The sequence below is a fragment of the Physella acuta genome, unplaced genomic scaffold (genome assembly GCF_028476545.2).
Source record: "Physella acuta isolate Inbredline_101_S28 unplaced genomic scaffold, ASM2847654v3 ptg002160l, whole genome shotgun sequence".
NCBI classification, from domain to species: Eukaryota; Metazoa; Mollusca; class Gastropoda; family Physidae; genus Physella; species Physella acuta.
This window is the reverse complement of record NW_026733661.1, coordinates 14,640-32,317: the sequence shown is the minus strand read 5'-3', so window position 1 is coordinate 32,317 and position 17,678 is coordinate 14,640. Positions and strand designations below refer to the sequence as shown.

Genomic DNA, 17,678 nt, shown 5'->3' with positions numbered 1-17,678 from the left:
TGACTCCCCCACCAGTTTTGTAATATTGTTATAGACCCCCCCTCCTGAGTTTGGTAAATCCTTGTTGGTCTTCCCACAGTTCTATATATGATTATTATTGATTGTTATTGCCCACACTTCTAAATTAAATTGCTCTAGCCCCCCTACTTTCCAATAGTTAATATTATAACCATTATAACCCACCCTTTCCTACAGTGGATTGCTCTAAATCTCCTCTAGGAACAGTTCATGATTAGATTGTTAAAGGATAAGAAAGGTTACACTGTGGGGTTAAGGCACTCAATCCTAAAGTAGCGCAAAAATTATCCACAAAATTGCAAAAAGTAATTTCTTTTCAAAAATGTCAGTGAGGTTGCGCCTAAAAGTATTTTTTTAAATATTTTTTTACCCTTTAAATTCGATTTAGGGCAGTGGTTCTTAACCATTTTGGAGGTACAGAACCTCACCAGTTTCATATGCCCATTCACCAAACCCTTCCTAAGTTTAGCGCATGCAATGACAAAATCCAATCATATGATTCGGTGTGTGTTTTGACATCCTCAAAACCACGAAGACTAACTCACCCAACTCCAGGGGTTCGATCGAACCCAGGTTAAGAACCACTGCTTTAGAGAAATTCACCTTAAAAAAGTGTATCAGAAATACAAAGAAACCTAATGAATATTTTAGTTGTGTGAGACATATACTATTGTTTCTTGTTAAACTATTCAAGGAGTAAATGTCAAAATAAACATGTCTAGATTAGATTTAGCAGGAAATTTGTTATTTCTGTTGTTTTTGTTGTTGTTTTTATTTGGCTACAAAATTTTCAAAAAGAAATTTTAAAATTCATTAGAGAGGAAAAAGATTTAAACTAAAACAAAAAATATAGGTTAAGATTTCCAAAACAGAAAATTAAATTTGTTAACTTACCCGACTGAGTAAATTTTCAAAGGAAGTCGTCAGACTTTTTCTAGCTTTGCTCCTAAATCCTTCAAACAGTTTGGTCTTTTCTTCTAACAGATTTATCTGTATAACATGAAAGATGCAAGCTGAAATTAATTTGACACTTTAGTTTTTCAAGGGAAGATCTCTAAATCCTAGAAAAAAAAATGAAACTGTTGATTTCTTGAAGTTGGGTAAAGCAACATTAACTGAAGTTAAAATCTGTTTTTCAAAAGTTAGAGATAACTCATCTGTATGCACAGGGCCTTGAGCAAGTTGTTATCTCCCTTTACTTCAAAGAATTATGTGTGAAATAATTATAATCTACTATACTCATTCCTTGACAGGTATAATCAAACATTATACAAAATTTAATAGTAAATACAATGAGTGAAAATTTCGTAAGTGCTTCATGAGGCTATATCAAATAATGGGTCCACTTTAACAATTGAAGAGAGGGACATTAATCTTCTTTGTTCTTACTTCCAGAGTTGGAAGGGATTCCCTCCAACACAAGTATTACGTGTGAACTTGTTATGCGCCATATAGGCCGTTGACGCCAATTTGAGCCTCATCTGCCCGGGAGTTCGAACTTTGGAATTTTTTATTCTGCAACCCTGAGCTTAACCAACCCAACCTTGCTGACCTCCATTAATATAACAGATAATTTCAAGAGTTGCCTTGTTGAAGCCTACAGCCTCCTATCTAGAGCATGGCAATTTACAGCAGAACTTTGCTTCATCTTCCCCCATCTAAATTGTGCACTAATGGGATAAGATGATAATAAAAGGCTTTGTGCCTCTTACACATTTACCTCTGTGTCTAATTGGTGCAGGCCTCAGTTAACACACAGACAACCCACACAGCCACCAGCAATCTGAATGTGCTCACCTCAATCTTGTTTGTCCTGTTGCCATCTGATATGTGAGTGTGTTCCTTCTGTTTCCTCTCACACAACTTCCTCAAGTAGATCATGATCACTTCATTGTTCTCTTCAAAGGACTCTGGTGACTCAGCCTAGAAGGACAAACATAATTAGTTAGTACATCTTAGTTACAGACATTCATCCAGAGTCTAATTACAGAAAACCTTTTCAATCCACAGGCAAATTACAATCTTCAAAATTACTAGTCAATCACAATTGGACCTTAACTTTTTTTTTAACATTTAAAGTAAATTATTACATAATGATTGATAAACTACCTGTATGTAATGTATAATGCCCTACCTGCATTTAATGATTGATGCACTACCTGTTTGTAATGATTGATGCATGTAATGACTCATGCCCTACCTGCATGTAATGACTCATGCCCTACCTGCATGTAATGATTCATGCCCTACCTGCATGTAATGACTCATGCCCTACCTGCATGTAATGACTCATGCCCTACCTGCATGTAATGATTCATGCCCTACCTGCATGTAATGACTAATGCCCTACCTGTATGTAATGATTGATGCCCTACATGCATGTAATGACTAATGCCCTACCTACATTTAATGATTGATGCGCTACCTGTTTGTAATGATTGATGCATGTAATGACTCATGCCCTACCTGCATGTAATGATTCATGCCCTACCTGCATGTAATGATTCATGCCTACCTGCATGTAATGATTGATGCCCTACCTGCATGTAATGACTAATGCCCTACCTGCATGTAATGATTGATGCCCTACCTGCATGTAATGATTGATGACCTACCTGCATGTAATGACTGATGCCCTACCTGCATGTAAAGGTTCATGCCCTACCTGCATGTAATGATTGAAGTCAGTAACATCTTTTTCAGGCAACTGATGAACTTTTTTCACCAGCAAATCATGGGCTGCCTGTGTGGAGAGGGCTGAGGACAATATGAAATACATCAGTTCACAAGTTGGTTGCTGTTATAATATTTCTTCAATACAGATGAACATTTTTGTATTACTGTATACGGTCAACTAAAAAGTAAGAATAAAGAAAACTGCAATAAAATGCTGAATTTAAAACTAATGGTTAAAAAAAAGATCATGTAATTATGTAATTGCTTAAGTGTATTTAAAAGAATATAGTAGTAAAACTGTTTGATTATTCATTATGTATGAGGTGAAATACTTAAAAAATGATAATTATTTCTTCAAACATTTCAACCAAGTCAAAGTCTCATCAAACAGCAAATAAATACATACACAGGCTGGGTCTTCTAGAGACAATACATGTACACTGACTTTTCACAAATGTTAATATCATATAGCTGACATTACAAAGATGACATCACAAAATGGACATGACAGAGTTGACATGACAGAGTTGACATGACAAAGCTGACATGACAGAGCTGACATGAAGAGTTGACATGACAGAGCTGACATGACAGAGCTGACATGACAGAGTTGACATGACAAAGCAGACATGAAAGAGTTGACATTAAAAAATTGACATGACAGAGTTGACATGACAGAGTTGACATAAAAAAATTGACATGACAGAGTTGACATGACAGAGTTGACATAAAAAAATTGACATGACAGAGTTGACTCACAAGACATCTCCTGACTGAGCCTGTGCAGCTGGTGCAGGGGGCACATGGTGCACATCTGCTGCTGCGTGGTGGCTGTTGTGGCTGCACTCCCACCCTTGCTGTACGCAGCTGTAAACGCCGTCTGTAGTGTACCCATTATCTCAGTCACCTGCACACAAAAAACTTGAACTGTATTCCATCATGACATGTTTTATCTTGCTATGCTGATAAACTTAAACCTTGGTGATGGGATGGCCTAGCGGTAGAGAGCTAGACTGCTAGCCCAAAAGTCTTGAGTTTAAATCCGGTTCAAGTCAGTAGTATGTCCAGCTCTGAAGGGTACCTAACTCAAGTTAGGGGAAAAAGGCAGTAGTGATGATTACACTATACCTATATGCTGAAGTCTCTGAAGCAGATGAACTCTACTTTATCTGCCCCAAGTGTCCATGGCGAGAAAGGGAAAATATTATAGCGCAAACTCACAAGTCTAACTTGTAATCTTTGACACATGAATATTAAGTAAAATCAAGTCAATAAAAGAATGCATAGATAGTAATCAGTCACAGCTAAAAAAAAAAAAAAACTATTACTTACTTCACTGTTTAAAATATTTCAAAAGTATAATTAATGATATAATCAACAGTTAAGTTTTTAAAATTCTTTTTAATGAATCAAAATCAACCATTTATCAGAAAATAACACTATTGCACCAAACTATTACAGCACACGAGAGCAGTTGTTCTCTAATCAAACAGCCAGGAATAATTATAGCCCAAGGCTTTTCTAGTCCCAAGAATAAAAAAAGGATCCATACAAAACAAAAATCTGGCAATTTTTGACACCTGACATTCAGTTCTCTCCCCTTAATTGAAAGAAAAGCTGAGGATGACATTTGTGGCATTGATTTACGTCTCCCATTAATGTCAAACAGTGTCACACAACAAGCTCTGTTCAAGTCAAATACAATGTTCAATTTCAAATGCTAAATCATAAAATCTATATTAAATTCCATTACCTCTACCAATTATATAGCAGTTTCAAAGTACACAATCACTGTGGTTTTTTCCCCAAAAATTACTCTACCACAGCTAATGATCTTTATAAAAACTCAAAAAACCTGACACATATTTATAAAATTGGCTAGTATTAGCTATTTAATAAAGTATGTGTTAAGTTCGAAGAATACCTATTACAGGCATGTAACAAAATATGTCTATTAAAAAATCTGACCAATTTCTAACATGGCTGAAGGCATAAGTTGACTGCTTAGCACATAAGTCAAGATTTAAACATAATTAGAGTAAACTACTCTCAATAGATAACCAACAACGGAGTGCCATTCACAGATTACAACTTATTTACAAAATATTAAAACTATTGGATTACAATTGAACAAATAACTGTAATTTAAACTTAAAATTTTGGTGTCACAAATACAGATTAGAAACTAATATGAACATATATATTTAACACTGAACATGGACATTGTGGTCAAATGGTAGAGCATGCAACAGCTGACCCAAAAGTCTCAAGTTTAATGTCAGAAAAATTATCATTTACAAGATGTCTTTATTTTTCTATTTATATTCAAAGACAGAAATTACAGGCAGCTGTCAGACAGCTATGGTGACTTACCATTGGTCCATTGAGGCATCTGAGGATGTAGCAGATAAAAGGCTATGGTGACTTACCATTGGTCCATTGAGGCATCTGAGGATGTAGCAGATAAATGTGTTTCCCTCCCTGACCACCACACCAAACATATCAGGCTTCTGGTGCCCCTGGAAAACAAAGCACTCAATAAAAACAGATGATACACTTATTATGGGAGATAACCACGCTAGTCTCTAGAGTTTGGTTCACAGTGCTGAGTCTACCCAACTATCATGAGTTGAGTTAGACACAGCCAATTCGGCTGGGCATAGTGCTGACCAAACTATCAATTCATGATGAACTCCACTTCATCTGCCCCACTGACCGTCAAAAACACTATGTTTTATTACTCTCATACATTCATGTAAAAGAAAGACTCCCCAAAAAAACCACCTAGGAAACAAGGGGAAAGAAGCACAGACAACTTTGGCATCCTTATCTCTATATGCCTTCACAAGAGAGTAACGAATTGTGCAGGTGCAACAGCAAAAGCTCTTTACACAATTTTTTTTATCTAACCCAAAAGCTTGCTTTCATCATGGCTCTCACACATCGCATTCACAATTTTTGTTTACCAACATTGATTTTTTACTGCATCAGAATGACTTCCTATGACCTAAATCATTCTTGGCTAGACAGGTCAAGGTACTTTTTAAATGGTGACTTAACACGCCTCACACTATTCATGTTAATGGCCTAATCAATAATTGAATTAGTTGTAGAGAAAAAAGTGAGCACATATACTCCAAATCAAAGAATATATAATTTTAAAATAATGGTGTTACCAATTTACCTGCGATATAGAATAGATGGTGTAATTTTAAAATAATTGTGTTACCAATTTACCTGCGACACAGAGGAGATGGTGTAATTTTAAAATAATTGTGTTACCAATTTACCTGTGACACAGAGGAGATGTCTTTAAACTTGCACTCCAGTATGGCCACCTTCTTGTCCAGGCTGATGAGAGAGATATCCTGATGGCTAATCTGCAGGACCATCACCCGGCTCGGCTCATGCAGGCTGACCAAGCTATCCTGCGAGTCCCCGCTGGCGTGGCGGAACCTGTTGATGACAGATTCACTGTACACGTTCCCCTCCTCCCTGTGGGATGAATGGCGCCGGCGTGACGGGTCGGACTTGTTTACAAGGGTGTCTGCGTTGTTTGGGGACGGGGGTTGGGCAGCTGATAACACGCCCAGAGGGTCACTGTGAAATGTGGTGGATGGGCTTGGTGGCTCCGTGGTTTTGGGTGGCTCCGTGTTTCTGGGTGGCTCCGTTGTTCTGGGTGGCTCGGTGAAGCTGAAGTTGCTCTCCACAGAACTGGTACTGGGGGATGATGGAATGAAAAAATGGCCAGAGCCGGCATAGCCTGGGGTTATGTTCCCTGGATTGGTTATCTCCCCTGGACTGGTTATGTCCACTGAGTTGTACTCCTGTGTATGGTGCAAGCTAGAGGAACCTGAGGTTGTGTTCTCTAGGCTGGAACTGGAGCCTTGACAAGATCTGTCCGTGAGGTGGGCCAGGTCTAGTTCAGGCTTTGGGTGGTCTGACTGGAAGCCATGCTCCAGGTTGGGTGCATTGTCAGGCTGGTCTGGAACTGTGGCACTGTCTTCTTCTTTGATCTGGTGGGTAAAATACAGGGAAAACTTTAATACATGTACATTTAGCAATACAGATCTAACAAGGCCTTAAAATATAACTTTACGAGTATTTAATAACTTTGAATAGAACACAATATTTGTACATAACTTAACAATACAAGTAAACAGATACAGAACAAGAATTTTCAGCAGATTTAATAAATCATGTATAAAATAATATTTTTTGTAAATCTAGTGAATATTGTTTTGGGAATATTTTAACATGAATGTTGGCCATTTTTAACACAAAAGAAAAACTCCCAAGTTTTTTTTTTTTTTAAATGCAGTCTAAGGGAGATAATTCATTTAGGGGAGTTACCCCACTCCATCCACAGACTTATCACAGTATGAAATATGAAAGATATGTTAACATGGGCCAATGGAAATATATCAATATCAAAACAGAATAGGTTGGGTTATAAAATCGAATTATTTATTTCATGAATTTTGTTATTCACAACAATGTATTTCATAATATTCTAGATCCCACTATTAATAATTAAAACAAATTGAGAATTTAAAAAAAAAAAAATTTTCTTTGTGTAAAAGCAATTTTAAAATGAACATTTTTATCTTTGTGTGTTTTCATCACCTTCTCTTCCTGTTTCCTCCTTTCTTCCCTCTCCTCGATCCGCTTCATCAACAGATCTTCCTCCCTGGCAATCATCTTCTCAGCCAGGCAGTCTATGTACTCAGCTGTGACACGCTTTGCCCCTACCTTAGCTCGACCTATGTACTTCACCTGAAGTCAAAACAAATAAAGCATTTGTATGTTATATAAAATTATTAAATATAAAGTAGCCCTGGTGTTCAATATATAAATGTTAGGACTTCTGTTCTGGGTTCAAATCCGGGTTGGAATTTGATTAGATTCCTTTTAATAATAGTAATATTTTCTACTGCTGAAATGGGGGATACACTTAACTCTACAAGTATGTGAAAATATAGAAAAATAATTGTTGGTAATCAATTCTTTTTCATCTTCTTTGTTCTTAATTATAATGTTGGAGGGGATTTCCTCCAACACAATTTAGTATTAAGTGTCAAATATTATGCGCCATATAGGCAGTTGACTCAGATTTCAGCCTGCTTTTCTTTTTGGATTTGCTTCCATAGCCTTTGTCCAACCAAGAACAGATGACAAGGAAGAAGTTGTTTGATTTTGGAATTTTCTCTACTTGCTATCCCCAGCTGTCAAGCCTCATCTGCCCCGGTGTAATAAATGAATAACCACACCTACAACATCACGTGGCTAAAAACATCATTGAGAACAATACTTTAAACCTAATTCTAACCTAACTCTAGGCTTCAACTGATACCCACTTTAATCTCTAAACAATGACTTGGACTGGTCACTGCCCTCCCAGGGACAGCCTACCCAAGGGTAACTGACCTCAAACAATGAATTGGACTGGTCACTGCCCTCCCAGGGACAGCCTACCCAAGGGTGACCTCAAACAATGACTTGGACTGGTCACTCCCCTCCCAGGGACAGCCTACCCAAGGGTCACTGACCTCAAACAATGACTTGGACTGGTCACTCCCCTCCCAGGGACAGCCTACCCAAGGGTCACTGACCTCAAACAATGACTTGGTCTGGTCACTCCCCTCCCAGGGACAGCCTACCCAAGGGTAACTGACCTCAAACAATGACTTGGACTGGTCACTCCCCTCCCAGGGACAGCCTACCCAAGGGTAACTGACCTCAAACAATGACTTGGACTGGTCACTCCCCTCCCAGGGACAGCCTACCCAAGGGTAACTGACCTCAAACAATGACTTGGACTGGTCACTCCCCTCCCAGGGACAGCCTACCCAAGGGTAACTGACCTCAAACAATGACTTGGACTGGTCACTCCCCTCCCAGGGACAGCCTACCCAAGGGTAACTGACCTCAAACAATGACTTGGACTGGTCACTCCCCTCCCAGGGACAGCCTACCCAAGGGTAACTGACCTCAAACAATGACTTGGACTGGTCACTCCCCTCCCAGGGACAGCCTAAGCGTAACTGACCTCAAACAATGACTTGGACTGGTCACTCCCCTCCCAGGGACAGCCTACCCAAGGGTAACTGACCTCAAACAATGACTTGGACTGGTCACTCCCCTCCCAGGGACAGCCTGAGTCTGAGCTGGACCCTGTAGTCTGACCTTCAGGCTTGATGTCTTTTGAAGCTTCTCTGATTGCTTTAAACAACTGATGGATCTAGGGAATAAGGGAACACAAGTTAATTAAACAACTGCTGGGGAACATGGGAACAAGCATAATAAAACATGGGAACATGGGAACATAAGTTAATTAAACAACTGCTGGATCTAGGGAACAAGGGAACAAAAGATAATTAAACAATTGCTGGATCTAGGGAACATGGGAACAAAAGTTATTTAAAAAACTGCTGGGGAACATGGGAACAAAAGTTAATTAAACAACTGCTGGATCTAGGGAACATGGGAACAAAAGTTAATTAAACAACTGCTGGGGAACATGGGAACACAAGTTAGTTAAACAACTGCTGGATCCAGGGAACATGGGAACATAATTAAACAACTGCTGAGGAACATGGGAACACAAATTAGTTAAACAACTGCTGGATTTAGGGAACATGGGAACATAATTAAACAAATGCTGAGGAAAATGGGAACAAAGGTTAATTTAAAAACTGCTGGGGAACATGGGAACACAAATTAGTTAAACAACTGCTGGATTTAGGGAACATGGGAACATAATTAAACAAATGCTGGGGAACATGGGAACACAAGTTAATTAAACAACTGCTGGATCTAGGGAACAAGGGAACAAAAGTTAATTAAACACCCAACATGAAGGAAAATATGGCACATACAGATCTAAAGAATAAATAAACTGCCAGGCTGAGATGTCACATTGTTTTCGTCTTATCCTTTCCCCGTACATATTATTAAATGGTCAGAACAACACAGATCTCCCCTCTTTCCCCCCCCCCCCCCCTCACACACACACACACATCATTCAAAATGCCTTAAAACAAAATGTTTTAGTTTCTATTCTCCTTTCCACATCCCCCCACCACCCACTACATACAGTCACAAAAGAGGCAGAATATCCCTTATCTCTAAATACCTTTTTCTAACGTCTGCACTTAAATTACAGACTAAGACCTTTTTAATTAGGCGCTGTATTTATTAACTCTAATGGGAATGAGATCAAAAGAAACCTGAAGTAAGGGGGAACAATTGGATAATTAGATCCCTACCGTCAACTACCTCCTCTCTTCCGTCCACTGCCTACCCTCCTCTTCTCCCCCCCCCCCCCTCCCCCCTTCCATCCCCATACACGATCTGCAGTGAAATAAACATAGTAGAGAAATGTCCGTACATCATTCAGAGTTAACAGTAAAATACTAACGGATGAATCAACTACTAATAAACAAACATTAAGTCAAACTGGATATAGAGTCTATAGGAAGCGAGAGAATGCTGTTCATGTATAAAAGCAACAATGATTTAATTTAAACAAAAACTCTGAAAATCTGAACAGCGTCGAACTGGGAGAGGGCTTAACGTGTATCCCTTATTAATTTAAACCCCACGATAAGGCCATGTTCGCAACACATGGGAAAGCAACAAAAAAAAATCCATTTCACAAAATCCCTGGATTTTACCGTATTGATCGGGCTTGTCTCTACTTTACTTGACCGGGCCAGGAGGGAGGGAGGAGGAAGGAGATAGACATTTCACTTTTCTTATTTGCTCAAACACATGATCCTAGCAGCTTTGACCCCCTTTCGCCACACCCCCTCCGCGATCGATGCGGTAATGTTGTTAGGCAGTACTAATCAAATCCTGACGCGAAAGTGAAAAACTTCTGCTCTTCAATACAGGAGTTTGGTTTAGTTTTCTGTTCTATATAAAGAAATAAAGGCCACTATGACTAACCGCATTGTTTCTAACGTTGGGCCCAGCGCTGTTACGTTACAGTGTTAAAGTGGAGTCGTCTGATAGTATAAGGCAGTGGCGTAGCGAGGTCGGGTGTCACCCGGTGCGGCACTTAATGGCGTCACCCCCCAGAGGTGTAGCGACCCTACCAGGGGACAAACTTTCAATTTTCGATTTGCACCTCTTTAAAGACTATTTAACACTCGAATTAATCACTTAATTCAGTGGAATTATCATTTTTCTCTATATATTTTGCTATTTTTTGCCTTGGTGTCACCCCCCTAAATGGTGGCACCCGGTGCGGTCCGCCCCCCCCTCGCTACGCCTCTGGTATAAGGGTCGGGGGTAGGATAGGGTTAGTGCCAGAGTCAGTTCTAAGGTAAGGGTATCGATACTAGCAAAAAGTGTTGTTTTTTAAACTAATACCGTTACTTTGTGGCCAATGAAAAAGTCACAATCTCCATTACGTAGTTGGTTCTGTTCTTTCATTCAAAACATGTCTTGGAAGTTTGGCGAAATTTAACTTAAATTTTTTTATGTCGTCGTAGCTTATAGAACTGAGAATCGAACCCACGTGATATGTTGACATTTGCTTCAGACCTTAAGGCGCCGACAAACAAGCCCCCCCCCCCCCCCACCTCCTCATCAAACCAGTGTTATGGTAGTGTTTACTTTAGACCTAGCAGTGCCAATATAGGAAGCTTAATCACGCGAAGTAGGAAGACTGAGGTGCTAATTGAATCGGGCAGTAATTAGACAGACATTAATTATCTGGGCTTGCTGAGAAAGGGGGGGGGGGGGCGACAGCCATGTTTACAAATAATTCATTTCCCGAGGTTTATTTATAAATACTTCGTGCGAATAAAAAAAAAATACAAGGACAAGTACACATACGCATACGAACTAACACGCACACACAAATACGTAGCCTCTACCAAGAACAACTATAGCAAGTTGTTAAAATCTCGGCCGAGATAACACACTGTGAGTGGCTAGTGTGTTTTTGCTACTCTCGTTACTTTAAACATGCTCCTTCACATACATTCACCACGACCCAGTGGCGTCACTAGGTCGGGTGACACCCGGTGTGGTAACTGAGGGTGTCACCCCACCTTCTCCAATTATTTTTTCACATTCCCTTTACTACTATTTTAACTGGATAAAATATTGTTTTGACTATACATTTTATGATTTTTCGATTTGGTGTCACCTTCTAAATGGTGTCACCCGGTGCCGACCACAACAACGCCCCTCCCCCTCCCCCCCCCCCCCCTCCCGGCATTGCCACTCTAGTGCCCTGACACAAAAAATTATCCCCATCCAATCCTTCATCCTCATCCTAAAATCGTAACTCAGATCCCAACGTTGAGTAAAATAACAAAACTCGATACTGTACTGCACTTATAGCATTTATAAGGATCAGTGTTTGAAACTACGACCTATAGTACTGCACTTATAGCCTTCTTTATAAGGATCAGCGGTTGAAACTACGACCTATAGTACTGCACTTATAGCCTTCTTTATAAGGATCAGCGGTTGAAACTACGACCTATAGTACTGCACTTATAGCCTTTATAAGGATCAGCGGTTGAAACTACGACCTATAGTACTGCACTTATAGCCTTCTTTATAAGGATCAGCGGTTGAAACTACGACCTATAGTACTGCACTTATAGCCTTCTTTATAAGGATCAGCGGTTGAAAGTACGACCTATAGTACTGCACTTATAGCCTTCTTTATAAGGATCAGCGGTTGAAACTACGACCTATAGTACTGCACTTATAGCTTCTTTAATAGCTATGGTACCAACTTCCTACGGGCTAAACACTTCTCCGTCATGGGTGAGTGACCTTGTGTGTATTTCTGTCTTAAGTCAAGCGTGACTGGTCTTTAGCAGCTAGAATCTAGTAAACAGTCACACTCCGAGTCTGGTCTACTATTATCAGAGTAAGGGCTATATTATGACACGAGTCTACCATGTCCAAAGGGCTATATTAAGATACACGAGCCGACCCGCGGCATATCATACGCCGCTATTTAGTTGTTTAATTTTCTACTTTTCAGTAATTCATAATTTGTGAATTCGACAGTACCAATGCTGCCACTGAAAATATTTGCTTTAAAACACTAACCCCCCCCCCCTTTTTTTTTTCCCCTAACCCCGACCCTACACCCCCCCCCCCCCCCCCCCCCCGTGAAAGCAGCCTCCTCTTAGTTATTTCTAAGTTACATCCTGTAAATTTAAAATCGAACTAAATTATCTGCCCCTAATAGAAACCCGGCTCTACGGCTCTACGAATTGTAAACATTTAGCTTTGTAAACATTTCGAGTGAACACCGCTCACCAAACAATGTGGGGTGGGGTGGTGGTGGTAGTGATAGTGATATAGAGAAAGAGAGGGGACTGCAAGGAGGCGCTTGCAGCTTGTTTTCTAACGGCTCCCAGAAGAGAATTATATATATATAGATAATAAACATTCGATATTCACGGGACTAGTTATTACAATAAATCATTTATAACCCTTTAACAAACTTCTAAACGATTGACACGGTACTAATCGGTCAGAGTTAAGTTTGAATATTTGACAACAGAGAAAATTGTTAAAACAAAATTGTAATAGCTTTTAAGTCATAAATTGTCTTTTTACACTAATGGCTTAAAAGACGTAGAGAAGGTAAAAGCAAATTATTACTAACTTTGTAAGAAAATACAATGTAAACAAATACAGGATCTCTAAATACAACTGAGATAACGTGACATGTAGTGGTGTTGTATCCACGGGTCAGGGGATTAGTTCAGGTGTACATAAGAAACATGACACGGTTAGCTAACAGGTACACGAAGGTTTGAGGGAATGGTCGGTTTATAGTAATACGGTAGTGGAGATATTGTGGGTGTAGGCATATCGTGGACTTAGTCTTGGGTTGAACACAAAAACTACATAAGGAAAACCATCAGAAACGTGACAAAGTTAGCTAACAGGTACAGTACTGTTTGAGTGAATGGTAGGTATATACGGTAGTGGAGGTACTGTGGGTGTATGCATATCGCGGACTTAGTCTTGGGTTGAACAAAAAAACACCCTGTATTGATTTACCACGACGATTATTAACACACGAAAACTCCCAGAGTACTCTTGAAGAGTGCAGTACCAATGCAAGTAACGTGTGTGGTTTTCACATATTATAGACTGGAGTACTTGTACATGTTAAAACTAGTTCTCGTGTGCTGAATAGTGCAACATGGTGCAAGGGTCAGTGTATATGGTGCCGTGGTATATAGGGCAGTGGTCAAAGTACATAGTGCAGTCCAAGAGCTCGACAAATTTCTTAAAGTTACCCTTTCACAATCGGTACCGTATGGCGCAGATGAAGTGGAATTCACCTGTTTCTGTCACCTCGGCATATGAAGGGTAAGTGTAGTCATCACCATGCCCAGCCACCTATACTTTCCTTAACATAAGCTAGGTACCCATCAGAGCTGAGTGGACTCTGTGATGTCCTACAGTCTCAAGCCCGGGATCCGCACTCAAGACATTCGGGTTATCAGACATAAACTCTACTATTCGACAACGCTGTCCAATTTTTCTTGGTAAATGGAATTATCAATTACTTCAGATTTTAAAATATACAAGAAGCCACACTATGATTTTTAATGTGTTTCTGAATCTTGTAACTGGGAACATATTGTAATAGGTATCTATACTTTTCTTCTTTGTCTCTGTACCGAACTGTTAATCCCAATGGACAGCTGCGCTTGTTATCTTCGCTCATAAAAACAGCATGAGCCTAGTCGGGGGGGGGGGGGGGGGGGGGGGGCGCGAATGTTACAGTACAGAAGTGTCTTCAGTACAGTCGTATGTACAAAGCAACAGGGTCATGTAACAAGAATCGTGTGGTTGATGTGGCCAGAGTTTCTTCCAGGCATCTCTTCGGGGGGTCAAAGCCCCCCGAAAAATTTTTACCGCCCCCCTCCCCCGAACGAAATGAAATTTATATAACTTATATAGAAAATATATACTTTTAACAGTGTCCGCCCCCCCCCCCCGAAGAAAGTTTACCGCCCCCCCCCCCCCGAAGATTTCAAGTGCCCCCCGGAGAGAAAAGTCTGGAAGAAACACTGGATGTGGCCTACACTAAACGGCAGACGACTACATTGGGTGACGGAACACTGAACACACACAGAAAGTAATCTGGATGGATACACTGTGTAGACCACTCGTGGTCGACAGCAAAGTCTTATAAGGCACTACATTTCTTCCCCCCCCCCCCCCCCCCCCCCCGCCTCAACTTTTTATTTTTATTTTATTGTGTAAATCGTTGAATTTGAATGTTTCAGCCCTCACATCTAAAAGGACAGTCCCAAACACATGACAGACAAACACATATGACAAGTCTCCACAAACTGTTGCTTTTATGACCGAACGCCATTCACCAACAGCTGTTTCTGATACCAGATACAATCACATATACCTAAACAATCACCAAGACCATCACCTACTACCTAAACAATCACCTATACCTAGACCATCGCCTCCTTCCTAGACCATCACCTACTACCTAGACCACGGGTTCCCAACCTGGGGGTCGCGAAGGTCTTTCTGGGGGGTCGCCAACTGGTATACTAAACCTTAGTAATTTGAAACAAAACATAAATATTTAGAAGAATTTTTGAAATTCGGCTTCATTAACATCACTGGAAATGTAATAGAGAAGAAACAAAGCGCACTGTACAAAGTTGTTCTCAGTCACGAATCTATGAAATCTTCAAAATTAAAACGTCATTTAAGACGAGTCATTCGGAACACACCAAAAAATATATGGAGTTCTTTCGTCGGTAAGAAGCTAGTTGCAAACGCCAGAGACTTGATTTAACAGGAAGTTTTCACCAGCATTAGGGCAAGCATCAAATGAAGTCGCGATAGAAAATGCCAAGCAAAAAAAAAAAAAAAACAATAGGAGAAAATCTCATCAAACGCTGCATGAACGTAAATGTTAAATAACACATTTTTATTGAAATTAAGCTTTCACCATTGTTTGCTTTTCAAGTTGATAAATCAACCGACGTGAGTTCGTGTTCGTAGTTGCTGGTCTGTGTCTATATTCATGCAAAGAAGAGTTGCTCTATGTTTAGCTCAAAATCGGGCTTTCAGAAAACAGAAAAGATTTAGCTCCCTAACAACTGCCCTAACCAATCGACATCAAGAGTCCATTGCTAGTATAAGTCGTAATTTATATAAAATCTGGAGCCTTCAAAGAACTGAGCAAAAACATTAATATAGATCACGAGGTTCTGCTCTTCTACACTACAATACGCTGGCTGTCAAACGAAATGCTGTAAATTGTGTTTTTGAATTGAAATCTGAAATCAAATTGTTCTTGGAAGTGAAAAGGAAACAAGACTTTTTGGTATACTTAAAACGACATAGAGTGGTTGGAGAGAGTATCATACCTAGTAGATGTGTTCGAACATCAAGATCAGCTTAAACCTGAAGCTTCAGGGAAAATGAACGAATATTATAACTTTCCATGATAATCTCGGGGCATTTTTATCAAAGCTGCAAAATCGGTAAAGAAAATAAATCTTGGAAATATTGTAAATTTGAGAAACTCTGCGGTGTGGTAGATGAATCTGATTGTGAGATAATTAAAATTTTGAAAGAAGCGATTTCTGGGCATCTTGAATCTCTTGAAAACGAACTGCATTGCTATTTCTCTGAGCTGAAAAAAAGAATCTGCATCCTCTTCTTCCCTTGATGTTGCCAGCATTTCCGATGAATTACAAGATGAATGCTTTAATTTGCAGAATGATTCCGAGTAAGATGAAAAACTGCAGACACAAATTTGGTGTAGTATTCACCATTCATACCCAAACGTAAAATTGATTGACTTTTCGAGAATAGATTTTCAACACTATTCTTCGATTAAAAACAAAATTAAGATAATTATAATGACATAGGTTGGCGTTAACAAAAAAATTTTTTAATTAAAAACTTTACCACGAAGGTTTAGTGAATAGTATGCAATTTTACTCATGCTATTAAAACAGTTATCAAGAGTAGTTCATATTGAAAGTCTACTAGAAAATCTTATTTTAGTGCTTATTAATTTCCATACTAATTTCGGCTTTTTAATGCTATGGGGGTCGCGGGTCACTTACTTTTTATAAAAGGGGGTCGCCACTCGAAAAAGGTTGGGAACCACTGACCTAGACTAATCACCTCTTAGTAGGAGATATTGTAGCACTGCTCGAGGACTGCGCTACCCCACCACTCTCTACTAATCATATCCCCCCCCCCCCCGCCTCTCATTAACCGCCTTACTGCCCCACCATAGTCTGCCAATAAAAAAATATGACCAGTCCTAAAGGTGAATGAACTTTGGCTGTAGCGCCCAGACACTAGCACACAAACCCTGACCTTCACGCGTACAACAGCTGCCAACACACATAACGGCTGTACACACACAACGGCTCCACACACAGCTCCTACTTTCTATCTTAGGCACTAAAATCTCAAACATACTAAAATAGCTGAAATCTGCAACAGCTCTAACAAGCACACACACTACGATCACACATTTTCGTATATTAGGTACTAAACAAGGGTCAAACATGCAGTTTCTTCGGGGGGGGGGGGGGGCGCCGAAGAAAGTCTAGCGCCCACCCTACCGCCCCCCGAACGAAATGGAATTTATACAGAAAATATATACATTTGACAGTGTCCGCCCCCCCCCCCTCCCCCGAAAATTGTTGTCCGCCTTCTCGAAAATTTCAAGTGCACTCCCGGAGAAAAAAAGTCTGGAAGAAACATTGTAAACATCAGTGACATCACACTTTTTACATCCCGCCCATTCCCCCACCACCACAAAGAACCAGACCCTTCGTCCCTAATATTGCAAATGTGTGTACTTCAAAACATATTTCTTTTTGGGTAATTTTAGCTAAGCTGTGTGAAGATACGTACGTTGGGTAGCTTTCATTATATCTTTAAATCTTGCGAAATATCCGTGAAAATTATTCTGTTTTGAATTT

General features: G+C 39.8%; 1 protein-coding gene across 1 annotated transcript in view; it reads right to left on the bottom strand.

The window, feature by feature from the left end:
- LOC131932395 (TBC1 domain family member 1-like) overlaps positions 1-11,108 on the bottom strand; it is a 52,326-nt gene extending 41,218 nt beyond the window's left edge. Inside the window, exons 1-9 of the mRNA XM_059289325.1 lie at positions 11,100-11,108; positions 8,807-8,935; positions 7,321-7,470; positions 5,985-6,710; positions 5,124-5,213; positions 3,454-3,601; positions 2,684-2,775; positions 1,816-1,941; positions 913-1,008 (exon numbers count right to left, since the gene is read on the bottom strand). Of these exons, the coding sequence (XP_059145308.1) occupies positions 913-1,008; positions 1,816-1,941; positions 2,684-2,775; positions 3,454-3,601; positions 5,124-5,213; positions 5,985-6,710; positions 7,321-7,470; positions 8,807-8,935; positions 11,100-11,108 (1,566 nt within the window). The remainder of the gene's footprint in view (positions 1-912; positions 1,009-1,815; positions 1,942-2,683; positions 2,776-3,453; positions 3,602-5,123; positions 5,214-5,984; positions 6,711-7,320; positions 7,471-8,806; positions 8,936-11,099) is intronic.
- Positions 11,109-17,678: the final 6,570 nt, after the last annotated feature.